Here is a 22,764-nt window from a genome sequence, read left to right as displayed (position 1 = left end):
TTGGGCGCCATTGGCCGGTGCTACTCGCTTATTCAATAAGTCCACGTTACCGCCATCCAAGGTGTCCTGTCCAGACCCCAGACTGTCAATAGAGACGCTTCCAGGCTACGTCTCTTTTTTTCTTCTGCTCAATTATCCTGTTGTGCAGTGGATGAGGTGGTCGCCTTTGTGATTCCTCTGTCTTTAGTGCGCGGAGCTTGCTTCTACTTCTACATGGTGCGGCTTCGGCCAACCCTCCTTCAAGATGCAATCCTCCCCAAACATGCTCACCAAGGTACGACTACCTCCCTTTCATTCTGCTTGATTCTCCCGCTGCTAGACTCTAACTCGTATCTCCTGAATAGTTTGAGTCGAAATCTTCCCGCGCAAAGGGAATTGCCTTCCACCCCAAGCGGTCAGTCGAACAAACCTACCCCCTACTGATCGCACCGGTCTACTAACCCGGTACAGACCATGGATTCTCGTCTCTTTACATTCATCGACGATTCAACTATGGGATTACCGTATGGGAACACTCATCGACCGATTCGAGGAGCACGACGGCCCTGTTCGTGGCATTGACTTTCACCCTACGCAGCCCCTCTTTGTTTCCGGAGGTGACGACTACAAGATCAAGGTCTGGAACTACCAGACCAGGAGATGTCTTTTCACATTGAATGGTCATTTGGACTATGTGCGAACGGTGTTCTTCCACCCCGAGCTCCCATGGATTCTGTCTGCTTCGGACGACCAAACAATCAGGATCTGGAACTGGCAAAACAGGTCATTGAGTATGTCGAACCATAGCCACCTGTCCTGACTGTTACTGAAATTTGAATCCTAGTCTGCACCATGACCGGCCATAACCACTACGTGATGTGCGCCCAATTCCACCCGACAGAAGACCTCATCGCTTCCGCCTCGCTAGATCAATCCGTCCGTATCTGGGACATTTCGGGACTGCGGAAGAAGCACTCGGCGCCTACCACGATGTCGTTCGAAGATCAGATGGCCCGGGCCAACAATGCACAGGCAGACATGTTCGGAAATACCGATGCAGTGGTGAAGTTCGTGTTGGAAGGCCACGATCGGGGCGTCAACTGGGTCGCCTTCCACCCATCACTGCCCCTGATCGTCTCCGCGGGTGATGACCGCCTCATAAAGCTATGGAGAATGAGCGGTATGTTGCAAATGTGTCCGAAATTCTAATGTTATCAATGTCACTAACTCCACTGAAGATACCAAGGCATGGGAAGTCGATACCTGCCGTGGCCATTTCCAGAACGCGTCCGCATGTCTTTTCCACCCTCACCAAGACCTTATACTCTCCGTTGGAGAAGACAAAACAATCCGTGCCTGGGACCTGAACAAAAGAACATCCGTCCAAACCTTCAAGCGGGATGTGGATCGATTCTGGGTCATTGCCGCCCACCCAGAAATCAACCTATTCGCGGCAGGTCACGACACTGGAGTAATGGTCTTCAAGCTGGAGAGAGAGCGGCCCGCATCCGCTGTGTACCAAAACCAGTTGTTCTACATCACCAAAGAGAAGCACGTCAAGTCATTCGACTTTGCGAAGAACGTTGAGTCTCCGTCCATGCTATCATTGCGCAAACTGGGATCCCCCTGGGTGCCTCCCCGCACGCTATCTTACAACCCGGCCGAGCGTGCCGTACTTGTAACATCCCCGGCAGATGGAGGTGTGTATGAATTGATCAACCTCCCCCGAGATCCTACAGGGGCCATCGAACCCACAGACGTCAAGCGCGGCCAGGCGTCCTCGGCTGTTTTTGTTGCGCGTAACAGATTCGCTGTCTTCAGCCAGGCCAACCAGCAGGTGGATATCAAAGACTTGAGCAATTCTACGACCAAGTCTATTAAGCCTCCGGCTGGAACGACTGATATCTACTTTGGCGGGACTGGCAGCCTTCTCTTCATCACACCTACCTCCGTCGTGCTGTTCGATATCCAGCAGAAGAAGCAACTAGCGGAGTTGGCCGTGAGCAGCGTCAAGTACGTTGTATGGTCAAACGATGGGCTCTATGCAGCATTGCTCAGCAAGCACAACGTCACCATTGTCACGAAGACCTTGGAGCAAGTGAGCAGTTTACACGAGACTATCCGTATTAAAAGCGCGGCTTGGGATGACGCTGGCGTCCTTCTTTACTCCACCTTGAACCATGTGAAGTACTCTCTTTTGAACGGGTAAGCTTCCTTACTAGTGCTTCTGAAAGCCACAGGTTGAGCTAACTCTGCCGTAGTGACAATGGTATTATCCGGACTTTGGATCAGACAGTTTATCTGGTCAAGGTCAAAGGCCGAAGCGTCTATTGCCTGGATCGGAACGCTAAGCCAAGAACCTTGGAAATTGATCCCACCGAATACCGCTTTAAGCTCGCCCTTGTCAAGAGGAACTACGATGAGATGCTGCAAATCATCAAGACATCCAGCTTGGTCGGTCAAAGTATCATCTCCTATTTGCAGAAGAAGGGCTATCCGGAAATTGCTCTCCAGTTCGTCCAAGACCCTCAAACACGTTTCGAGCTTGCGTTGGAGTGCGGTAACCTGGAGGTCGCAATCGAGATGGCTAGAGAGCTGGACCGTCCCAACCTGTGGAACCGGCTTGGTATCGAGGCTCTGGCACATGGAAACCATCAGATCGTGGAGATGGCTTACCAGAAACAACGAAACTTTGATAAGCTGTCGTTCCTTTACCTGTCTATTGGTGATCAGGAGAAGCTGTCAAGGATGGCGAAGATCGCGGAGCACCGCGGGGACTTCACCTCCCGCTTCCAGAATGCCATTTACCGGGGCGATATTGAGGATAGGATTCAGATGTTCAAAGAGGTGGATCTCTGTAAGTTGAAACTTGTTCCATTCTATACGAAGTGGAGCTCTTCTAACCGCATCCAGACCCCCTTGCATACCTCACTGCCAAGGCTCATGGATTGACCGAGGAAGCCGAATCCATCCTCGAGGCGGTTGGTCTAACTGAAGACCAAGTCTCCCTCCCGACCATTGAAGCTCCTCCACAGGTACCGCAACCTATTGTTCCCACCTACAAGGCAAGCTGGCCCGTCAAGGCTGCTGCACACTCATCGTTTGAGAAAGCTTTGCTTGGGGAAGTTAGCGCAGGCGACGAAGAAGCCGCTGAACTGGGCTTCGAGCCTGAAGAAGAAGGTGCTGTTACTGCGGGTGAGGCTCTAGAAGATGAGGACGAAGACGCTGCTGGTTGGGATATGGGCGACGAAATTAACGTCGAGGAAGACGGTGACTTTGTCAATGTTGACAGCGCCGAAACAGGAACTGGCAGCATTGAAGCCGATCTCTGGGCTCGTAACTCTCCTTTGGCAGCTGATCATGTTGCTGCTGGTTCGTTCGATACTGCGATGCAGCTTCTCAACCGCCAAGTTGGAGCTGTTCACTTCGCTCCTCTCAAGTCTAGGTTCCTCGAAATTTTCAAAGCCTCCAAGACCTATCTTTCTGCAACTCCCGGCCTTCCCCCGCTTGTCAACTATGTTCGACGAACTGTTGACGAAACTGACAGCCGGAGAGTGCTGCCCGCCATCCCCAGGGACCTTGAAACTATTGCTAGTGTCGACTTGCAAGAGGGTTACGCCGCCATGAGAGCTAACAAGCTGGAGGACGGTGTTAAGATCTTCAAGAACATCCTCTATTCGGTTCTTGTAAATGTTGTTTCGTCCGAGGCGGAGGTTGAGCAAGCAAAGAAGATCATCGCAACTGCTCGAGAATATATCCTTGCAATGACTATTGAGTTAGAACGCCGAGCTCTTTCAACAGAAACGCCCGAGGGTCTCAAGAGAAGCCTCGAGCTTTCTGCCTACTTCACAATTCCCAAGCTGGAGGTTGCCCATAGGCAACTGGCCCTCATGGCAGCAATGAAACTTGCGTTTACCAATAAGAACTACTCCTCTGCCCTCAGCTTCGCCAACCGCATGCTGGCCAATGGTGGGTCTGCTAAGCTCTTGGATCAGGTTAGTTTTTTTCTATCGTTTGGGTTTTGGTTTGTCTTGAATTAGGTTCTAACTTTATTTGCAGGCTAAAAAGGTCAAGGCTCAATGCGAGCGTAACCCTCAGGATAGTATTGAGATTGAATTCGACCAGTTTGCGGAATTCGACATTTGCGCGGCGTCCCACACGCCCATCTATAGCGGATCTCCCAGCGTCTCAGATCCGTTCACCGGTGCCAAGTATCATGAACAATATAAGGGTAGCGTCGATCGGATATCTGAAGTGACCGAAATTGGTGCGCCGGCGAGTGGACTGCGGTTGTATGTCCCTAGCCAACTCTAATCCCCTGACGACGTGTGATGGGTTATGCTTAAAGATAGAAAAGTGGACTTCTATCTTCTTATGGACTTAATCATGGTCCTAAGGTCTGTTACATAGATATATGGATCTGTTGCCTGCCTTCTATAATTCTTGAGCGTTGTTAATTAATTAGTCTTTTATGTGAATGCAATGCATGTAAGCAAGGATCGGGAGATGTCTAGTCTATCTATTGTACATTCCACGTAAAAAACATACATAAATTCATGGCAGAAAGCCCCTCACAGCCCACGCCAGTATACACCCAGCAAGCAAACCTCACTCATACCCATTGATTAGACTCAATCACACCTCCCATCCTTCCACCCATCCTTCCACCTTTCCTCCCAAAACCGACAATCAAATTCCTTCTTCCCCAGCTTTCGATTCACTTCATTATGCGCCTCGCACATCCAATTCCCAAACTCACTCCGCCCGCCGAGTCGCGGCTGGTTCTTACCACTTGGCTCCGCCATCCAGTTCCGAAAATCGTCCGCGCAGACCCAGCATGGATATAGCTTTGACAACAATGTGAGGAACGACTTCATCTCGGCCTGTTCGCTTGGTGAGGCTTTTTCGGGGTATGTCGCTGTGAGACTGTGGAGAAGGGTCCAGGTTGAGCGGCCGAGGGCTTCGACGTCAGGAGGGCATTCGGGTTTTGTTGTATCGGTGCTGGCCCCGGTGCTATTACTTTGAGGTTGGGGCTGGGTGGTCGTCATGGTGGAAGCGGCGGCCGTTGAGGCTCTGGATTTCTTTGTCAAGTTACGCCATGCGGCGGCGGAAGTGCAGAGGCGGCATCTGTTCAAGGGATGTCTTACGTTAGTGGTTATTCCTTTTATGTCTTCATCATTTGTATCGTGTTGGAAAATTGCAGGGGAAATGCATAGCTTGTATCTGGACAAGACGTACGGTTTCCCATTCTTGTCTAGGACGTATGATTTTCCGTCCTCATCGCGCTGTATCACCGGCAACTTCGAGCCATCATTCTTGTTATCAGAGGATGATGACGAGCTCTCTGGGGTTCCCGTTGTGGTATGGGGGAAGAGTGTCGTGGGATTTGGCCGCGAATGCGGTTGCGACTGCGGCTCGTCTGCCATGGTCTCTATCTGTATATGAGTGGCGAATTGTGTGAGTAATCGGTTGACTCTGTACAGTGAGTGTCTAGAAGATCACAGTCGTATTTCTATAGCTAATTCTGATTCAATAGTTTTAAGCTGCTGGCGGACATTTATAGATGGGGCGCAGAAAGAGTCGGGGACATTAAGCTGTGGCTTTGTCAGCGGCACCCAAGGCCGATTCGAACCGAGCCGCATCTAGTGGAGGATCAGAGACCATTCCGGAGCATTATTGCTGTAGACGCTATGTCAGTATTGGCGGGAAGACAGCTTGAGGATTATTGACCCTTTTTGTCAGACTTAATACTAACTTATACGATTCTTGTTAGTTATCGACTAATTCCAGCCTGGCTACAGCTTGTTCATCGGCAATCTGATTAAGCTCCCGTCAAGCTCCTTTCCGTATCCAGCACGTGTTCTCGAAGCTCTGCGCGGGTTGATATTACAGTCTCGCGCGACAACGCCATTTATACAGCCACAAGTTCATCGAAAGGGGCGAAACATGTCTCCACGATATACCGTCGCCGATTCTGATTCAGAGTCAGAGCCTGACCAGTCGGCGACACCGCCGCACCCATCCGACAAGGAACTGGAGAAAGCTTTACGCGACACAGTCGCCAGAATCTTCAAGACAGGCAAGATGGAGGAATTGACGGTTAAACGCGTTCGATCGGCGGCTGAGAAGACTTTAAAATTACAAGAAGGCTTCTTTAAATCGAATGGCGATTGGAAAGCCAGGAGCGACACGATAATTAAAGATGAAGTGGTAGGTGATCGTTCAAAGATGTTATATAGGGTGGGTACTGATTTTCGACGCGTCTGTAGGAAGCACAAGATGCCGCAGCGCAGAATTCAGACGCCAACGAGGGGGGAAACGAGAGAGCAAAAACGTCCCCCTCAAAGCCTACTAAACGAGCCAAACCAATGGCCCCCTCGAAGTCCCGTAAACGCCGCAAGACGAGTACAGAGAGCGATGGAAATAGCGAGGTTGATGACGAGGATACAGAGGGCGTGACAACCACAGAAACGAAGTCCAAAACAACGCCGAAACCCGAGTCCAGCTTGGCCGAGGAAAAGGCTGCGGATGACTCTAATGCAAGTAGTAAAAATACGATGTCATCAAAACCAGAGGCAGAAGCCGACGGCGATTCAGTGAGTGAGATGTCAGTTGTTTTAGATGAAGAGCCTCAGCCAAAGCGTCAACGACAAAAAAAGAGCACCGGAGCGACATCTGCAAAGGGGAGGAAGAAGGCGCCCACGAAAGCAGAGGATGCGGACGTTGATCCCAACCAGGCGGAAATCAAACGGCTGCAAGGTTGGCTGATCAAGTGTGGTATCCGTAAAATGTGGGCACGGGAGCTGGCTCCATACGACACACCCAAGGCGAAGATCAAGCATCTCAAGGACATGCTGAAAGACGTGGGAATGGAAGGGCGGTACTCGTTGGAGAAGGCCAGGCAGATCAAGGAGGAACGTGAACTGCGGGAGGACCTTGAGATGGTACAAGAAGGAGCGAAGCGCTGGGGCAAAGACACTGCAAATGATGACAGTGACAGCGGTCGTCGTCGGCGCTTGAATCGAGGCCGAAAGGCCCTTGCATTCCTAGAGAGTGACGGAGAAGAAACCGATTGATGTTGCACAACCACATGCTCTTGCAATGCTGTCGAAATGTCTCCCAATTATGCAAAGTATAACGTCCGTATGATTGACGAGCTAGTAGGGGCACAATGTGACCTGCGTCAAGTGTCCAGCGCATCACTTCCCCAGCTTTGATCCGCTCATGCGTTGGGCAGCCAGACTGAAGACGGCGACGGATGATATGAACAGAACAAGGTTGTAAAACTGTATTAGAGTCAGTCGGTAAATCTCACAGACCATTATGGAGATGAGCGTACTGCATTTCGTGAGTATTCATTTTCTTCCGCTTCGGATCTGGCCTCGACGAATAGACGCCGCAAATTGGGGAGGTTCGCCTATAAACGGTATGAGAGAGGAGCCTTCGTATTTGAATAGAAAAACTCATTCCAGAATTTCAATCAACTCACCATGGATTATTGCGGACACGGGAAGGAAAGGAGATGGAGATGAGGCAGCGCGACTCCGGAGCCTGGTGTGGTTGAGATCGGCCGCTTTGTGGACAACCAACTCTTTTCGGTCCAGACCGACCTCACATCACCCCCAGCTCCATCTCTCGACTCTTCTCACCCCTGTTGTCGTTCCTTCTTCCTTTTATACCCTATATCGGGGATATAATGACAGAATAATTAACTACGCGCCCTTACTGCTCAGTACCGTCCCCTCGCAGCTCGCTCCTGGCAGTCCACATATCTCTGAAGCGAACTTCCCCGTTGCCCAACTCCCCCGCAGTGGTTGGCAGCACTACGACTTTGCCTCTTTACCTCAGTCTGCATTGAATTTGCGGAGGCGCGACTTTGTCGTCGCTGAAGCCCGTCCTCGGCCATGGCGATGAACAGAATTCGCGGCGCCTTTGCGGTGCCCAGAAAAGGAGAGACGTTCGAGTTGCGAGCCGGTCTTGTGTATGAATTCCCCTCTGCAGTCTGGCTTTAGTCAATACTAATAACTCAATAGCTCACAGTACGCCTACGAGAGGTATGTCTCACGTTCATTCGATTGACGCCCAGTTCCTTTCGGCTTCCGAATAGATTCTGATTATCGTTGCAGAAAGGAGGCGATTCAGAAGACGATCATGGCCATGACTTTAGGAAAGGATGTATCCGCTCTTTTCCCCGACGTCCTCAAGAACATTGCGACCTCCGACTTGGAGCAGAAGAAGCTGGTATACCTTTATCTGATGTGAGGAATCAAACTTTGCCAATCCGCACGACTGCCGACTAATACCCGGTTCCCGCGAGACAGGAATTACGCCAAATCACATCCTGACCTCTGTATCCTTGCCGTAAACACCTTCGTGCAAGACTCCGAGGACCCGAATCCGCTCATTAGGGCGCTCGCCATCCGGACAATGGGGTGTATCCGAGTGGATAAGATGATTGATTACATGGAAGAGCCACTTCGAAAGACGCTGCGGGACGAGTCGCCGTACGTACGAAAGACCGCTGCTATTTGTGTTGCCAAGCTGTTCGACTTGGGACCAGCCATGTGCTTGGAGAATGGATTCCTTGAAATGCTTCAAGAGATGATCGGCGACCCGAACCCAATGGTTGTGGCCAACTCGGTAACGGCTCTTTCTGAAATTCATCATGCTGCACCGGAGACTCAGGCCCTTCAAGTAACCCCAAACACTCTACGGAAGCTCCTGATGGCGTTGAACGAGTGCACTGAGTGGGGTCGAGTCACAATCCTCACGACGCTGTCTGAGTACAGAACCAGCGCCGTAAACGAAGCAGAGCAGATTTGCGAGCGAGTTGCACCCCAGTTCCAGCACGCAAACCCTAGTGTGGTTCTCGCTGCAGTCAAAACAGTCTTCTTGCACATGAAAATGGTCAATGCGGAGCTTTCGAAGAATTACCTCAAGAAGATGGCCCCTCCGCTAGGTATTCCAAGTATTTACTGGTGTTTGATATTGAACCGCTAATGAATGTTTCAGTGACCTTAGTATCATCTGCTCCCGAAGTGCAATATGTCGCCTTACGCAATATCGATCTCTTGCTCCAAAAGCAACCGGACATCCTTAACAAAGAGCTCCGCGTTTTCTTCTGCAAGTACAACGACCCACCTTATGTCAAGTTTCAAAAGCTCGAAATCATGGTGCGGATAGCCAACGACCGAAACTTCGACCAGCTACTAGCAGAACTGAGGGAGTACGCCCTGGAGGTAGACATGGATTTCGTCCGCCGCGCGGTCAAGGCGATTGGCCAGGTTGCAATCAAGATCGAAAGCGCTTGTGAGAAGTGTGTCAATACTTTGCTCGATCTGATCAACACCAAGGTCAACTACGTGGTACAGGAAGCCATTGTGGTGATCAAGGATATCTTCCGTAAATACCCCGGCTACGAAGGAATCATTCCAACGCTTTGCAAGTGCATCGATGAATTAGATGAGCCGAATGCCCGGGCCGCTCTCATCTGGATTGTTGGGGAGTATGCTGAAAAAATCAGCAATGCAGGCGATATCTTGGCGGGATTCGTCGAAGGTTTCAATGAGGAATTTTCTCAGGTTTGTTCAATCCATATTATGCGCAAGCCGAGCAGTCATATTAACGGACAATGACAGACTCAGCTGCAAATCCTGACAGCTGTCGTGAAGCTGTTCCTGAAACGCCCTGATAAGGCTCAAGGGCTAGTGCAGAAAGTTCTTCAGGCGGCAACGGCGGAGAACGACAACCCCGATGTCCGCGACCGAGCCTATGTCTACTGGCGCTTATTATCGAATACCAGTGATCCAGATGCTGCTAGGAACATTGTGCTCTCCAAGAAGCCTCCAATTGTTACCACTATCCATTCCCTTCCTCCTGCTCTTCTCGAGCAACTTCTTACTGAACTTTCCACGTTGGCTTCTGTTTACCACATGCCTCCAGAGCAGTTCGTTGGCCAGGGCCGTTTTGGTGCGGACGCTGTTCAGAAGGCTGCCATTGAGTACGTCTACATAAGCCTCTCAATGTAGTGTGTATGCTAATGCACTTATCTAGGGAACAACTCCAGAATGCGCGCGAAAACCCGCTGGCTGCTGCCGCGGCGGCGGCAGTTGATGGCACGGCCGCTCCGCAGCAGCAGAATAATGTGGAGAACCTTCTGGATATCGATTTCGATGGCACTGCGCCTGCATCTGCTCACAAGGAACCAGGTGGTGGTGTGTCTGGTCTGGATGGTTTAGCTGGCACCCCCGTCCGTGTTGACTCTCCTGCAAGTGGTGCACCTTCAGGGAGCAATAACCTGGATGACCTCCTTGGTGTTTTTGGGGACAATGTCCAGTCCTCTACAGGCGCAGGTGCGCCTCCCACTGGTGGTGCAGGCGCTGACCTTCTCAATGGCTTTTCTGGTTTGGATCTCACCGGCAACATGTCTTCACCGCCACCTGCATCACAGTCCAGCCAGCCGAAGAAAACTAATGAGGACATCTTATCATTGTTCTAAACGGGTGAAAATTTGAGCGTTCTTGTTTTCCGGGGATAGAAGCTCCTACTCTGGCTGAAACGGTGTCAGCAAGTACCTGGTTGACCCAGAATCCTCCGTTAATTTCCACCATTAGATTGTACGTTCAATCGGTGGCACTATTATATCTTCTTCCATGTATCTTCCTCTGTATATCGCATTCTATCTGAGCATGACTTCCTGTGGTGTCTAAAGCCGCCAATGAAAAATTAGACTTGTTACTCAAGAACATTCTAATGTTCAAATTACTTAGAGCATGATCCCAAGCCAAAATCATCTACAATTACTGCCCACTTTTCTTGCCCTAGGTTTCGATATTCAACCCATCTCCAAATGTACTATATTATTAATCCAATATTCCCTTCTTTACGTTTCTGAGATTCCTCCCGATTCCCGACCCGTAACTGTGGGACCTGAGTGGACGGCAAACCCAATGCCGAGTTGAGAAGGCGTGGACCAGATAAATAGATTGCCTAAGCTCAGAACCCAATCTGCCTCCTAATTAACTTCACAAGTGCACTCCTACTTTCAGGACCATATTCCCAACTACCAATTTTCACCATGGCGCAGCAGGACTACAAATTCGAAGGGTGGATGGGCCTGGACAAGAATGCCGCCGATGGCAACATGGTCTGGCAGGAGTTTGAGCCCAAGGAGTGGGAGGAAACAGATGTCGATATCAAGATCACGCATTGCGGTATCTGCGGGTCTGATTTACATACCCTTCGAAGTGGTTGGGTGAGTTGACTCAAGTTCCTATTACCGAGTAGGCATTTTCAAGGGCGGGTAGCGGATGATGCAGACAGGAGGGCAATATATTCAAGAGCCCACTACTAACTTGTTCTCACAGAGGCCCGCTCTTTATCCGTGCTGTGTAGGTCACGAGATTGTTGGTACTGCCGTCCGTGTTGGATCCAAGGCCGTCGGGGGCATCAAAGTAGGAGACCGCGTTGGTGTCGGTGCGCAGAGCGACGCCTGTGTGGGCCGATTCGGCGACTGCCCCGAGTGTGCAATGGGGTGGGAGAACTACTGCTCGCACAAGTTTGTCTCTACCTACAACAGCGTCCATTTCAATGGGGGGAAATCCTATGGTGGATATGCCCTGTACAACCGCTGTCCTTCTCACTTTGTGGTCAAGATCCCGGATGCCGTTCCCTCCGCTGAGGCCGCTCCAATGCTTTGTGGTGGTGTCACGCTCTATAGCCCATTGAAGCATAACAACTGCGGGCCTGGGAAGCGTGTTGGTATTATCGGCGTTGGAGGTCTTGGGCACTTCGGTGTGCTTTTTGCCAAGGCTCTGGGCGCTGATAAGGTTGTCGCTATCTCACGTAAGAACAGCAAGAGTGAGGATGCACTGAAGATGGGCGCTGATCAGTATATCGCTACCGATGATGAGCCGGACTGGGCTACCAAATACGCTCGTTCTTTGGACTTGATTGTATGCACTGTGTCCTCGACTAAGGTATGCACCCATCAGAATGATGCTAGTTCCTGTGTGGAGACATTGACTTTAAACAAGATGCCCTTGGCCGAATACGTGGGCCTGCTTGCAACGAACGGCAGCTTCGTTCAAGTTGGACTACCAGAAGACGGCGTGCTCAATGCACCTGTGGCAAACTTAAGGCGCCGCCTTAAGATGGAAAGCTCTCTCGTTGGAAGCCCCAATGAAATCAGGGAAATGTTTGCCTTAGTTGCGGAGAAAGGCATCAAGCCATGGATCGAGACGGTCCCGATGAAGAACGCCAACAAGGCGATTGTTGATATGCACGAAGGCAAGGCTCGATACCGTTACGTGCTGGTCAATGAGGAGCATTAGAGAGAAGCACCACGGCTTTCCCTTGATGATTTAAGCAATATAGAAAACATTTGAGAAATGAACGAGTGATGAAGACGAGGCTGGGTATGTACGTCCCGTGACGAATTCCGTCTCGGAATACCATACCACGTGGAGAAGCCAAGCGGAGAATTGGACGAACTCCGGCCAACTGTTTTAGCACGTGATTCGTATCGCCGCTGTCGGAAGCGCTATTCCCAGTACGGCACACCCCGCGATTATTCTTTTTGGATAGAGGCAAGAACTTGACTCACTGCTGCTCAATTAAAGTGCATACTTCTTTCTTTTGACTGGCCGTGAAATTAGAACAAGAGTATCATCGATATCTAAATACTTGCTCCTTATACACGGTATAGCCGTTCTTTGCCTACCTCAATTGACCATGTCGCATACGCTGTCCCAAAAGTACCTCAGTACGCGGGGTGGTTCCTACGGAGTATGTTGGGCCTTCTTTCTGACTAGGCAAAGTAAAGATTTGGCTGACTTCTCCTTCCTACGTACAGTTCGGCTTCGAGGAAGCCGTCCTCAAAGGACTAGGCTCAGATGGCGGCCTCTTCATTCCCGAGGAGATCCCCTCCCTCCCCGCCGGATGGGAGACGGAGTGGCGCGATCTGAGTTTTGAGGAACTCGCATTCAACATCATGTCCCTTTACATCTCACCCTCCGAAATACCTTCTGAAGATCTCAGGGATATCATTAAGCGCTCGTACTCGACTTTCCGCCACCCCGAGCGTACACCCATTGTCGAGCTTGACCCGAAGCAGAACCTCTACCTTTTAGAGCTGTTCCACGGCCCTACATTCGCTTTCAAGGATGTTGCGCTTCAATTCCTCGGGAACTTGTTCGAATACTTTCTCGCACGCAAGAATAAGGGGAAGGAGGGCAAAGACAGGCACCATCTTACTGTATAATTACCTTCCACCGTCTCATATGTTAGTGCTAACCGTTTATTAGATTGTCGGCGCTACATCAGGAGATACCGGAAGTGCAGCCATCTACGGAGTTCGAGGAAAGAAAGATGTTTCTATCTTCATGATGTTCCCTACCGGAAAGGTGTCGCCCATCCAGCAGGCCCAGATGACTACCGTCCTTGACGCCAACGTACACAACCTCACTGTTGAGGGATCTTTTGATGATTGCCAGGATATCGTCAAGGCTCTTTTCGCCGATCCCGATATCAACTCCACCCACAACCTCGCCGCGTAGGTATTCCTTCCCTGGACATTCTTATGCCTCGCTAATAGCCCCAAAGCGTCAACAGTATCAACTGGTCGCGTGTCATGGCGCAGGTGACCTATTATTTCTACTCCTACTTCTCTCTTCTCAAGAAGACCGGCTCCGATGACTCTAAGGTACGCTTTGTTGTGCCCTCCGGCAACTTCGGGGACATTCTCGCCGGTTGGTTCGCCAAGCAGATGGGTCTACCCACGGAGAAGCTCGTCATCGCCACAAACGAGAACGACATTCTTGATCGTTTTTTCCGCTCCAACGGACAATACACCAAAAATTCTGGTGAGGGCAGCGGCGTCAAGGAGACACACAGCCCGGCCATGGATATCCTAGTCAGCAGCAACTTTGAGCGCCTCCTCTGGTTTCTTGCCCTTCGAACAAACACCTCCTCTGACTCCATTGAAGAGCGCCGCAAGCAAGCCTCTGAAAACGTCAGCCAATGGCTCTCACAACTTAAGACCGAAGGCGGCTTCACCGTCCCGCCCGCCGTCATTGAGGCCGCCAAAACCGAATTTGAAAGCGAGCGCGTCAGCAACGACGAGACCATCGCCCAAATCCGCTCAACCTACAACTCCTCCTTCCCGTCTAAACTCACTCCCGGCAGTGCTACCTCTTCCAAGACTGGCGGCTACATTCTCGACCCCCACTCCGCCGTGGGTGTAGCGGCTTCACTGCGCTCCATCCAGCGCAACCCCGGCACGAAACACATTTCTCTTTCCACCGCCCATCCTGCCAAGTTCGCTAGCGCTGTAGACCTCGCTCTTCGCGCCGAGGACGGCTATGACTTCACCGAGGTCCTGCCTCAGGAGTTCATTGGTCTCGAGCAGCGTGAGAGTAGAGTTACGCCTGTTCGTGCTGGTGCCGGGTGGGAAGGTGTCCGTGAGATTGTCAAGGCTGAGGTTGAGCAGGAGCTTGAGGGAAAGCGGTAGAGGACATGCATTAGTACATATATTTCCAGTATCATTAGACATATACCTTTCAGAATTTCGGCAAGCAAAAGTTACATCTGCTTGATACGGTTCTCTTAGTTCTTCTCTTCACTTAGCGTTTTCATGGAACTCAGACAATAGAGAAATAGAAACTACTGGCTTTTTTTTCTCAGAAGGGCATGACTTGTCTGACTACAGAGTATATCAAACTACGCGATGTATAGTTACGACTTCTTCGGATTACAGACATTAAGTGGATTCAACTCTCAAGCTCTACTCCCTCGGGTGTCGAACTTAAAAAGCTCAGATGAGAAGGTAGATAAATGCAAGTGCAAGCTTCATATTAAACTCTAGAGTACTATTATTATTACTATTTTAAAAGAGCATAGGACCTCATCTGCCCTTTCCCAGTACTAGAACGCCTGCAATATGGATCCGAACAGGCACCAACCAGGCCGGCAAGCATCCTCATGAAGAAATGAACCAGGACAGGAAATGGAACAGAGACAACACAAGATACAAAATCCGAAACTCCAGATTACCTCTTTTTGAAAAGAACAAAAACAGACAAAATAACGGCATGTATCATAGCCCCGACAACAGAGTAAATACCATTCGACTCTGCCGATGTTGTGGTTGCCTAGAGGAGAGCCATGATCGCCATAAGGCCAACAAGGAGACCAGCGGCGGGGCGGACGTTATCGGCGGAACCGGTGAAATCTGGGCGTGCGGGGGAGACGCCGGTTGGGGGAGCTTCAGGAGAAACCTCGCCGGGATGGCCAGGCTTACCGGGTTGGTCGGGCTTGCCAGGGTGGGCGGGAGCTTCAGGAGTACTGGAAGCATGAGGAGCGCCGGGAACAGCAGGAGTACCAGAAGCACCAGGAGCACTGGGTGTACCAGGAACGCCCGAAGCACCAGGAGCACTGGGAGTACTAGGAACGCCGGAAGCACCAGGGGTACCAGGCTTCCCAGGAATGACGGGATTGCTAGATCCTCCAGGGGCAGCAGGGGTACCAGACGGACCGGGTTGTCCAGGCTGACCAGGCTGACCAGGTTGACCAGGTTGACCAGGCTGACCAGGTTGTCCAGGCTGACCAGGCTGACCAGGTTGACCAGGTTGACCAGGCTGACCAGGTTGTCCAGGCTGACCAGGTTGACCAGGCTGACCAGGTTGTCCAGGCTGACCAGGTTGTCCAGGCTGACCAGGAGTGACGGGGTGTCCAGATCCTCCAGGGGCAGCAGGGGTACCAGGCTGGCCAGGAATGCCGGGAGTGGCGGACTCTCCGGGGGCGGCTGGGGTACCAGGCTGGCCGGGTTGACCAGGGCTGGGAACCGGAACAGGGACAGGGACTGGAGCAGGGGAGGAGCCAGGAGGCACGGGCACGGGTCTCGTAGTAGGAATGAGAGGCGGCGAAGTGCTGTTCTGGAACGGAGGGTTGGGCGAGGCGGTGCCGTTATTCACGGGGCCTGTTGGAACAGGACGAGGTTTGCCAGTGGGAATAGGAGTGGGCTTGCCAGTGGGAACAGGCTTTCCAGTTGGGGCCGGGTTGCCAGTCGGACCCGGATTGCCAGTAACGGGAGGAGCAGGCTTCCCAGTGGTGGGCGCAGTCGGGTGGACAGGTGGCCTGGTCTCATCCTCACAGTAGGTCGTGGTAACCGTGACAGTGTTGGTCAAGGTGATGGGGACTGTCAGGGTCTTGGTTCCGGAAGTCACGACAGTCGAGGTGACCGGGCATGTGGTGGTCGTGTAGGTGGTGGTCTTGGTGATTTGGTGAGGCACGGTAGTGTTTGCCACGGACTAGAAAAGAATATCTTAGTTGACATCTCTAGGCAGGTCGAAGCTGGCCACCTGAGCTTACCGAATAAGGCTCCTTGTCGTGAGGCGCCTTCCAGTGGGGTTCTTTCCAATGGGCGACTCCCGCAAATGCCGGGGTAGTCAGCGCCAGAAAGGCAACAATCTTGTTAACCATCTTAGAGAATGCTTAAGACAAGAGTTCTAGCCAGTATCAATAAGCAAAACCAGGATGAACAAACGAGTGAGGTAGAAGCGAGTGACCTTGGGACAATCTAGCGTAGGTAAAACCATTTGAACAGGTGAAAAGATCTCAGTTTATATCTGTGAGGGCAGGGTAAGGTCCCCCTTGCAAGACTATCGGCCGGTTGGTCTGTTAGTCGTCATCAAAGCATGATACGACAGTAGTATTCATGGCGAAGGACAGTCTCGAAATTTCGGCTCAGGGAAAGGAACATGTCCTCCTGGATTAGAACGAAGTCTGGTTGGCTGCGAGATTCAGGAAACCCTCTGTGCCATGGATCACAGAATACGGGTTGACTGGGAAAGGCACAAGGAGTGATCCTGGGATCTCCATTCATTCAGGGCCGTGAAATGAGAGTGACATTCCACAGCTTCGTCCAGTGCTGATACAAAATAAGCTCCACAAGATCCACTTCAATCTCAAGTGTGCTGCATTGGGTGATTCACTGCCCAGAGACGGTGGCGTCATGGATCCGATGAACTAGCAAAGGTATCAGAATATCCAATCAATCACCTCAGAAGACTTGAAGGAGCCTCGTGTGGGTGATTCTGTTCCTGGAGCTTATAGCCATATCAAGCAAATCACAAGTTGCTGAGCTAAGGTTGTCTCTCGCTGTTCTCGATCAATAGCAAGGCAACAAAGGACGTCCTGATGACGGTTATCCAGGCCGAAGGGTAGTTCGTAGGTGACATTGCCTCGATGGTCATTATGTCATATGCCACTGTCCGCCCAGGTCATCATGCTACTAGCCAGATCGAGGAGAATCTTTCTTCCCCTAAGGAATGTGGGACCATCCAGAGAGAAACCATCTGCAACATCAACGAGATGCAAAACCAAGGACACCGTAGGATATGCACTCGTCTCCCGCTAGTGAAAGTGACGGAGCTCGTTCGGGTCAGTGTTCTATGAGCAAAATAAACAGCTTGAACGAGATAATGGGTTATGCAAGTTAACGAATATTAGGGGGCTCAAGAACCTGAGGTTGAACTTCAGCTGAAGACATCATGCGCCAGGATTGCATTGCAATACACAGACTTGGGGGCACCAAGACATAACTCCGTGTCCAAGATTAGCTTGCTATTCCAGCTGAAGACACGCAGCCAGGCGCTATGGGACAATATCATGGAACCGATTGGTACATTAACCAATCCAAAGGATGACGGTGGGATAGCCAGCACGAATACAGACAGGACATGATGCGATGAAGGCAAGTGTAGGTGTCATTCAACAGACAGGGAGCAAGCATTGCGGAGCCCAATGTTCCGCAGACGGCGATCAAGAGCTGAGTCAATGTTCCTGCAGGAACCGGAAGTAACCAGACGGTGAGACCAAGGATAGGGTCGTTGCATGGAAGAGATTAGAATCCAACTTGAGGGTATTGCCGTTTGCAGCCGTGATTGGCTGACTCAGGGAGGAGTCACGTGTAAAAATAGACTGAGTAGGCGCATTATTGTTAATCCGCGCCCAATTTAGGGTTCGAGGCCAAGACCGGAACGCGTGCGAGAGCGCGTCTTGAGTTGAGGTCGCGTTAATTGCTTCCTGGCGGGCGATAACAACTTGAGAAACAATTTTGAATTTGGAGCCGCCGCTTCGCCACGATGCCGCACTCAGTAGCTTCAGAAGGCTCTTCAACTTCGCACAATGACGTTGAGGCCCTTCCAGATGCCCCCCCAGCCACAGATGTTCCCAACGGCGCCGAGAAGGATGAAGCTGGCGCCGGCAAGACGACAGCCGGAGTGAAACTCGAAGATATCTTCGATGACGACGAAGACGAAGATACCGAATTCCCCGCATCTAGTGCGCCGGCTGAGACCAAGGTCGAAAGTGCGGAGTAAGCACTCACCAGCATTTACAAGGGAACAACTCTAATCTAGGCCATTTATAGAGCACCAGCGCCCGTACCTGTCCAAGTCGATACGGAAACCATGCTGCAATTTTACCAACGCCTGTTCCCTTTCCGCTACTTATTTCAGTGGCTTAACCATGGGATTGTCCCTTCTCCTGATTTCGGGAACCGAGAGTTCGCTCTGACACTGCAAAACGATGCTTATTTACGATATCAGTCGTACCCAACCGCGGATCTGTAGGTTGGCGCGCACGAAGTTACTTTGGATAGAAGTTCTAACGTATGCAATGTAGGTTTCGCAGAGATATTCTTAAGATGAACCCCTCCCGTTTCGAAATCGGGCCCGTCTACAATAGGAACCCGCGGGATAGAAAGACACTAGGCAGCGGACAACTAAAACCCCTCGCCAAAGAACTCGTTTTTGATATCGATTTAACAGATTATGACGACATCCGTACCTGCTGTACGAAGGCGAACATTTGCGCGAAATGCTGGGCATTCGTGACAATGGCTATCAAGGTCGTCGACACGGCTCTACGACAAGACTTCGGCTTCCAACATATTCTATGGGTTTACTCAGGACGTCGTGGTGCTCACGCTTGGGTCTGTGATCCTCGCGCACGGAATCTCTCAGATGACCGGCGCCGAGGCATCGCAGGGTACCTCGACCTTGTCAGGGGAGGCACAAACAGCGGCAAGCGCGTCAATCTCAAACGACCGCTCCACCCCCACATGACCCGCAGTCTGGAGATCTTAAAGCCGTACTTCGCGCAAACTACCTTAGTAGACCAGGATACCTTCGCCAGCCCAGAGCAGGAGCAACGCCTTCTCTCCCTTCTCCCCGATAAGGGGCTCAATGACTCCCTGCGCCGGAAATGGGAATCAGCACCCGACCGCTCAAGCACAAACAAGTGGGCTGACATTGACGCTCTTGCAAAGGCCGGTAAAAGCTCTACTCTCAACCCCGCTACCCTACGCGAAGCGAAACAAGACATCGTTCTCGAGTACACATACCCGCGTCTCGATTCCGAGGTCAGCAAGAAGATGATCCACTTGCTCAAGAGCCCGTTCGTCATTCACCCGGGCACCGGGCGAGTTTGTGTCCCTATTGACATTCGTAATGTCGAGAAGTTCGATCCTCTCTCCGTACCTACTGTCTCTCAATTACTCTCAGAGATAGACTCCTGGGACTCAGACCATCCTAGTAGTGGCGCCGCGGAGACTGCAGAAGGCGAAGGGAGCGTTCCTAACGCCTCTGACGCTGGAGGCACCCGTAAATTACAGGACTATGAGAAGACAAGCCTGAAACCGTACATTGACTACTTCCGTTCGTTCATTGCGGGCCTTAACAAGGAGGAGCGCAACGGGAAGCGAGAGCGTCACGAGGATATTACTCCAGGGGTTAAATCTGAGAGTATTGACTTTTGATTCCGAATTATGTTGATATGATTTTCTCGGTTAATGTACATGATTGATGGGTCATAAGCTGGGTATTCCTTGAGCGGGATTTGGCCAGGATTTTTTGTCACTGGGTTGGAGAATGGCGCTTTGGATACAGCTCTATAACTATAATTGAATGCATTGCTGATGTTGAAAATTTCCGTTGTTCCTTAGAAATGAATATGTCGTATTCAGTGCGATTACTTACTGCCGGCTTCAACGAGCAAGAGGATGAAAGCCAGTCAGAATCAATAATATTCGGCATGATTACAATAAGATTCCTAATTCATTTCTATATTAATACATGTCCATCCTGATCACTTCCAGAAAACTAGACAGAGATGAGGGCAAAAGCGGAACGTTTGCCGGGCGAACGACAATGAGTTGGGAGGTATACGGAGGCTAGATATACTTGATTCGTTGCTTTAGGCGGCAACGAAGTTGCGGACGTCTGAGAACGTTAGTACGCGAAAAGCCATCAATCAGGTTCGTTTACTTACTCTCGAGCCAGCGGACGTATTCCTTCTGCTCCTTAACCTGGATATAGTCGGGAATCATGTTGGCAAGCTCGGCATTGATGCCGCGCTCCTCAAGGTATCGCTCGAGGTAGGTCTGCAAGTCCTCATCCAGGTTCTCAAAAGGAGGGCCGGCGTACAAACTCTGTCTGGCCCAATCCTTCTCAGCAGTAGCAGCGTGAGCCAAGTCAGGCTTGGAGAAGTAAGAAACTTCCTCAACCTGGAACAAGCCGTCCTGGGCAACAGTCTGGATGAGCAGGGCGCCCTTGCCGGGCTTTTCGATAGTGACATTGACACGAGCCGGGAAGCTAGGCTCCAGGTCCTGTTCACCACGGTCAGCGGGAGAGACGCTGTCCTCGGGGTGCTGGGCGAAGCCGCCAGCACCGCCCTGGTTCACGGGCTGGTGGCCCTGATAATCCAGCTCATCAAGAGCATCCAAATCCTCGTGCTCGCTCAGGTTCTGAAGATCCGCAACAGTGAATGTAAGACGTATTCTATGAAGGAGCCAAACGTTAGCGCGTGGACGCTGATAACCATGGGTCGAGAATGGATAGTTATAGAAGAGACACTTACTCCTCATCATTGAACTTCTTTGTCAAAACAACTTCCTGTTCTCCGGGGACATCCTTGACCTACAATACGATTAGCTTCCATAACTCATCATATTGCAAATGTTTCGTACATACCTCCCAGGAGTTATTCTGAAGAACATACTGGATGTTCTGGACAGAAGATTCCAAATCCTCAAGGCCGGAGGACTTCTCGTGCTTAAGTTCGTCCTCGAGTTTGGCAGCAAGCTCAGCGTCGCCTATAGAAGAAAGGTGAGTCTGTTAGCATTATTCGCTTGAAACAATCGTTTTGGGCTTCAAATGGCTCGAAGTCAAAGGTCAAAAGTCTGTCGAATAACGAAGAAGTTACCCCGAAGTAGGTTCCGATGCAGTCAGTGGTTGAATTATTCAGATTCCGCTTACCTTCAGCTTGTCTGAATGCCTTGCACGTCGAAAAAGCGGCTTGGGATGGTCTAATGGCCTGCTTCAATGAGGGCTGGATGAAGCTAGTCTTGGGGAGGTTTGAGATGGGGCGGAGAATGGCGGATCTGGAGGAGGTAGCAATTGATCGCGAGAAAGTGCGAGGCACTGTGCGAGTAAGTGTGCGTAGGGAGAGCATTTTGAATGTAGTTTAGAAAGACGTTGGGATGGGAGGAAATTGTTGATGGTTTGAAGACAAGAATCGAAGGCAAAAGATTCGGGTCGGATGATGTTAACATTTCCCAATGAGGATAGGCGCTGCCAAGACTTAGAGCTTCAGCTTCTGCGGAGTACATCATTAACTATAATGCAATTTGCACCACGACCTGAGGCCGGTACATAATCCATCAAGATGAATGACAGCAATATACATTACACACGGTGCTGTCTAGTAATGAGAGGTCACTATAGTTTGGGTCAAACGGTCTAGCGAAAATATGCATATGTCATAACACCATTATACCATGAAATGCTGGAACGTTTAAGTGACTCGCAAAAGAAAAAGCAAAAGCGAAACGCAACATCATGACAATCCTTTAGGTGGGAATGTTGAGGTTTGTTTCTCTCCCTCTTTTGTTAACCGAATGAATTTCATAGCACTGAGTCCAGACCAATTCCCATTCCACCGAATAAGTGCTCTGACTACATCCTCCTCGGTCAGGTCCGGCATCCAAAAACCTGTCCTGAACTCTTTGTTCTCGGCCTCCGTTCGTTGTAAGAGTGCTTCTTCCCTCTTACTAGGCGGCCGGCCTTTCCTCCGCTCACTCTGTAATTGTTCAATCTCGGGCACGCTGCGATTGATATATCTGTACGCCATGGCATCAGTATGTCACCAACATGTAAGATATCGCGCCTTGGTCTGACGTACCTGGCGACAAGATCGGGCAGGTCATTGTCTGAAAGAGATACTGTTCCCTCGGGGATGGACTCTTGAAAATAGGTAATGCGGTCAACTAAGGTCAAATGTCAGTGAGCGGCGTAAGACGGAAGCACGGCCAACAGTTCCCTTACCATAAGACTGTCTCCCCCTCGCCATGGCAGCCGAGACTCGGGCAACTCGATCATCTCTCGTACCGGCCCTTCGCAGCAGCTTTGCGTCTCTGCTGTTTTCATGGAGAGCTTCGATCGCCCCACGCTTCTTAGAGATGTGCTTCTGCACTTTTGCCAGAGACTTGGGCATGATGAATATAAGCTGAGAATATCGATCGTTCCACAATCAGGTTTCCGATAGAAGGGTATTCAGTTTCTTCCCCTCCAACTCTTGGGAATTTTCTTTTTCTCAACCGGCAAAATACAGGAGCGGTGAGTCTGGTGGAGCTTAGAGCCGCTACAAAGCGACCAATCAAAGCCATGGCCTGCCATCGCGTTCCTGGCGCGTTCTGGGAGGAACGAGGAAGTCGATGGTTGCAAG

General features: G+C 50.9%; 9 protein-coding genes across 9 annotated transcripts; 6 read left to right on the top strand and 3 right to left on the bottom strand.

Moving 5' to 3' along the window:
• The first annotated feature begins 70 nt into the window (after window positions 1–70).
• BDW70DRAFT_127852 (coatomer subunit alpha) lies at window positions 71–4,479 on the top strand. Its single transcript, XM_073735341.1, has 8 exons — window positions 71–274; window positions 345–394; window positions 451–770; window positions 824–1,159; window positions 1,218–2,184; window positions 2,241–2,836; window positions 2,893–3,974; window positions 4,039–4,479. The coding sequence occupies exons 1-8, from the start codon at window positions 245–247 to the stop codon at window positions 4,291–4,293; spliced, it is 3,636 nt and encodes a 1,211-aa protein (XP_073600313.1). The 5' UTR covers window positions 71–244; the 3' UTR covers window positions 4,294–4,479.
• BDW70DRAFT_127851 (flavin-linked sulfhydryl oxidase) lies at window positions 4,480–5,511 on the bottom strand. The gene is made up of 2 exons (XM_073735340.1): window positions 5,218–5,511; window positions 4,480–5,106 (listed from the first exon to the last, which is right to left on the bottom strand). Exons 1-2 carry the CDS (start codon window positions 5,403–5,405, stop codon window positions 4,611–4,613), a joined length of 684 nt encoding a protein of 227 aa, XP_073600312.1. The 5' UTR covers window positions 5,406–5,511; the 3' UTR covers window positions 4,480–4,610.
• A 146-nt stretch (window positions 5,512–5,657) lies between these two features.
• On the top strand, window positions 5,658–7,518 carry BDW70DRAFT_127848 (putative transcriptional regulator). Its single transcript, XM_073735339.1, has 3 exons — window positions 5,658–7,265; window positions 7,319–7,396; window positions 7,469–7,518. The coding sequence occupies exon 1, from the start codon at window positions 6,348–6,350 to the stop codon at window positions 7,053–7,055; it is 708 nt and encodes a 235-aa protein (XP_073600311.1). The 5' UTR covers window positions 5,658–6,347; the 3' UTR covers window positions 7,056–7,265; window positions 7,319–7,396; window positions 7,469–7,518.
• An 82-nt stretch (window positions 7,519–7,600) lies between these two features.
• Window positions 7,601–10,677, top strand: BDW70DRAFT_127847 (putative AP-1 adaptor complex subunit beta). The gene is made up of 7 exons (XM_073735338.1): window positions 7,601–7,960; window positions 8,013–8,033; window positions 8,106–8,237; window positions 8,301–8,938; window positions 8,992–9,560; window positions 9,618–9,979; window positions 10,033–10,677. Exons 1-7 carry the CDS (start codon window positions 7,884–7,886, stop codon window positions 10,475–10,477), a joined length of 2,244 nt encoding a protein of 747 aa, XP_073600310.1. The 5' UTR covers window positions 7,601–7,883; the 3' UTR covers window positions 10,478–10,677.
• A 111-nt stretch (window positions 10,678–10,788) lies between these two features.
• Window positions 10,789–12,408, top strand: BDW70DRAFT_127844 (NAD(P)-dependent alcohol dehydrogenase). The gene is made up of 2 exons (XM_073735337.1): window positions 10,789–11,957; window positions 12,015–12,408. Exons 1-2 carry the CDS (start codon window positions 11,289–11,291, stop codon window positions 12,309–12,311), a joined length of 966 nt encoding a protein of 321 aa, XP_073600309.1. The 5' UTR covers window positions 10,789–11,288; the 3' UTR covers window positions 12,312–12,408.
• Window positions 12,409–12,577: 169 nt separating this feature from the next.
• On the top strand, window positions 12,578–14,660 carry BDW70DRAFT_127843 (threonine synthase THR4). Its single transcript, XM_073735336.1, has 4 exons — window positions 12,578–12,765; window positions 12,833–13,234; window positions 13,284–13,531; window positions 13,582–14,660. The coding sequence occupies exons 1-4, from the start codon at window positions 12,712–12,714 to the stop codon at window positions 14,486–14,488; spliced, it is 1,611 nt and encodes a 536-aa protein (XP_073600308.1). The 5' UTR covers window positions 12,578–12,711; the 3' UTR covers window positions 14,489–14,660.
• Window positions 14,661–18,081: 3,421 nt separating this feature from the next.
• On the top strand, window positions 18,082–19,847 carry BDW70DRAFT_64666 (DNA primase subunit PRI1). The gene is made up of 3 exons (XM_073744467.1): window positions 18,082–18,355; window positions 18,410–18,607; window positions 18,664–19,847. Exons 1-3 carry the CDS (start codon window positions 18,123–18,125, stop codon window positions 19,796–19,798), a joined length of 1,566 nt encoding a protein of 521 aa, XP_073600307.1. The 5' UTR covers window positions 18,082–18,122; the 3' UTR covers window positions 19,799–19,847.
• Window positions 19,848–20,235: 388 nt separating this feature from the next.
• Window positions 20,236–21,492, bottom strand: BDW70DRAFT_147162 (MAM33 family protein; the record flags this gene model as incomplete). Its single annotated transcript, XM_073738675.1, has 5 exons — window positions 20,236–20,261; window positions 20,311–20,819; window positions 20,899–20,957; window positions 21,012–21,133; window positions 21,297–21,492. 5 exons carry the CDS (start codon window positions 21,490–21,492, stop codon window positions 20,236–20,238), a joined length of 912 nt encoding a protein of 303 aa, XP_073600306.1.
• Window positions 21,493–21,687: 195 nt separating this feature from the next.
• Window positions 21,688–22,643, bottom strand: BDW70DRAFT_64630 (translation machinery-associated protein 16). The gene is made up of 3 exons (XM_073744465.1): window positions 22,365–22,643; window positions 22,222–22,306; window positions 21,688–22,159 (listed from the first exon to the last, which is right to left on the bottom strand). Exons 1-3 carry the CDS (start codon window positions 22,531–22,533, stop codon window positions 21,877–21,879), a joined length of 537 nt encoding a protein of 178 aa, XP_073600305.1. The 5' UTR covers window positions 22,534–22,643; the 3' UTR covers window positions 21,688–21,876.
• Window positions 22,644–22,764: the final 121 nt, after the last annotated feature.

Source organism: Aspergillus foveolatus, assembly GCF_047715535.1.
Source record: "Aspergillus foveolatus strain CBS 279.81 unplaced genomic scaffold BDW70scaffold_3, whole genome shotgun sequence".
NCBI lineage: Eukaryota > Fungi > Ascomycota > Eurotiomycetes > Eurotiales > Aspergillaceae > Aspergillus > Aspergillus foveolatus.
Note: the sequence above shows the minus strand (reverse complement) of the source record. Positions and strands in the feature narration are given on the sequence as shown.

What these genes read in the sequence shown, in the direction of transcription:
- BDW70DRAFT_127852 (XM_073735341.1), top strand. Translation starts at nt 245, where the DNA reads ATGCAATCCTCCCCAAACATGCTCACCAAG. An exon ending in CTGGCAAAACAGGTCATTGA is followed by an intron (nt 771 to 823) that starts GTATGTCGAACC and finishes TTTGAATCCTAG; the next exon opens with TCTGCACCATGACCGGCCAT. An exon ending in GTTCAAAGAGGTGGATCTCT is followed by an intron (nt 2,837 to 2,892) that starts GTAAGTTGAAAC and finishes AACCGCATCCAG; the next exon opens with ACCCCCTTGCATACCTCACT.
- BDW70DRAFT_127851 (XM_073735340.1), bottom strand. Translation starts at nt 5,405, where the DNA reads ATGGCAGACGAGCCGCAGTCGCAACCGCATTCGCGGCCAAATCCCACG. An exon ending in CTAGACAAGAATGGGAAACC is followed by an intron (nt 5,107 to 5,217) that starts GTACGTCTTGTC and finishes TCCCTTGAACAG; the next exon opens with ATGCCGCCTCTGCACTTCCG.
- BDW70DRAFT_127848 (XM_073735339.1), top strand. Translation starts at nt 6,348, where the DNA reads ATGGCCCCCTCGAAGTCCCGTAAACGCCGCAAGACGAGTACAGAGAGC.
- BDW70DRAFT_127847 (XM_073735338.1), top strand. Translation starts at nt 7,884, where the DNA reads ATGGCGATGAACAGAATTCGCGGCGCCTTTGCGGTGCCCAGAAAAGGA. An exon ending in TCACAGTACGCCTACGAGAG is followed by an intron (nt 8,034 to 8,105) that starts GTATGTCTCACG and finishes TTATCGTTGCAG; the next exon opens with AAAGGAGGCGATTCAGAAGA. An exon ending in GAAGATGGCCCCTCCGCTAG is followed by an intron (nt 8,939 to 8,991) that starts GTATTCCAAGTA and finishes TGAATGTTTCAG; the next exon opens with TGACCTTAGTATCATCTGCT.
- BDW70DRAFT_127844 (XM_073735337.1), top strand. Translation starts at nt 11,289, where the DNA reads ATGATGCAGACAGGAGGGCAATATATTCAAGAGCCCACTACTAACTTG. An exon ending in GCACTGTGTCCTCGACTAAG is followed by an intron (nt 11,958 to 12,014) that starts GTATGCACCCAT and finishes ACTTTAAACAAG; the next exon opens with ATGCCCTTGGCCGAATACGT.
- BDW70DRAFT_127843 (XM_073735336.1), top strand. Translation starts at nt 12,712, where the DNA reads ATGTCGCATACGCTGTCCCAAAAGTACCTCAGTACGCGGGGTGGTTCC. An exon ending in CGCGGGGTGGTTCCTACGGA is followed by an intron (nt 12,766 to 12,832) that starts GTATGTTGGGCC and finishes TCCTACGTACAG; the next exon opens with TTCGGCTTCGAGGAAGCCGT. An exon ending in TCCACCCACAACCTCGCCGC is followed by an intron (nt 13,532 to 13,581) that starts GTAGGTATTCCT and finishes ATAGCCCCAAAG; the next exon opens with CGTCAACAGTATCAACTGGT.
- BDW70DRAFT_64666 (XM_073744467.1), top strand. Translation starts at nt 18,123, where the DNA reads ATGCCGCACTCAGTAGCTTCAGAAGGCTCTTCAACTTCGCACAATGAC. An exon ending in ACCAAGGTCGAAAGTGCGGA is followed by an intron (nt 18,356 to 18,409) that starts GTAAGCACTCAC and finishes GGCCATTTATAG; the next exon opens with AGCACCAGCGCCCGTACCTG. An exon ending in TCGTACCCAACCGCGGATCT is followed by an intron (nt 18,608 to 18,663) that starts GTAGGTTGGCGC and finishes TATGCAATGTAG; the next exon opens with GTTTCGCAGAGATATTCTTA.
- BDW70DRAFT_64630 (XM_073744465.1), bottom strand. Translation starts at nt 22,533, where the DNA reads ATGCCCAAGTCTCTGGCAAAAGTGCAGAAGCACATCTCTAAGAAGCGT. An exon ending in GAGGGGGAGACAGTCTTATG is followed by an intron (nt 22,307 to 22,364) that starts GTAAGGGAACTG and finishes ATTTGACCTTAG; the next exon opens with TTGACCGCATTACCTATTTT. An exon ending in CTGCCCGATCTTGTCGCCAG is followed by an intron (nt 22,160 to 22,221) that starts GTACGTCAGACC and finishes CATGGCGTACAG; the next exon opens with ATATATCAATCGCAGCGTGC.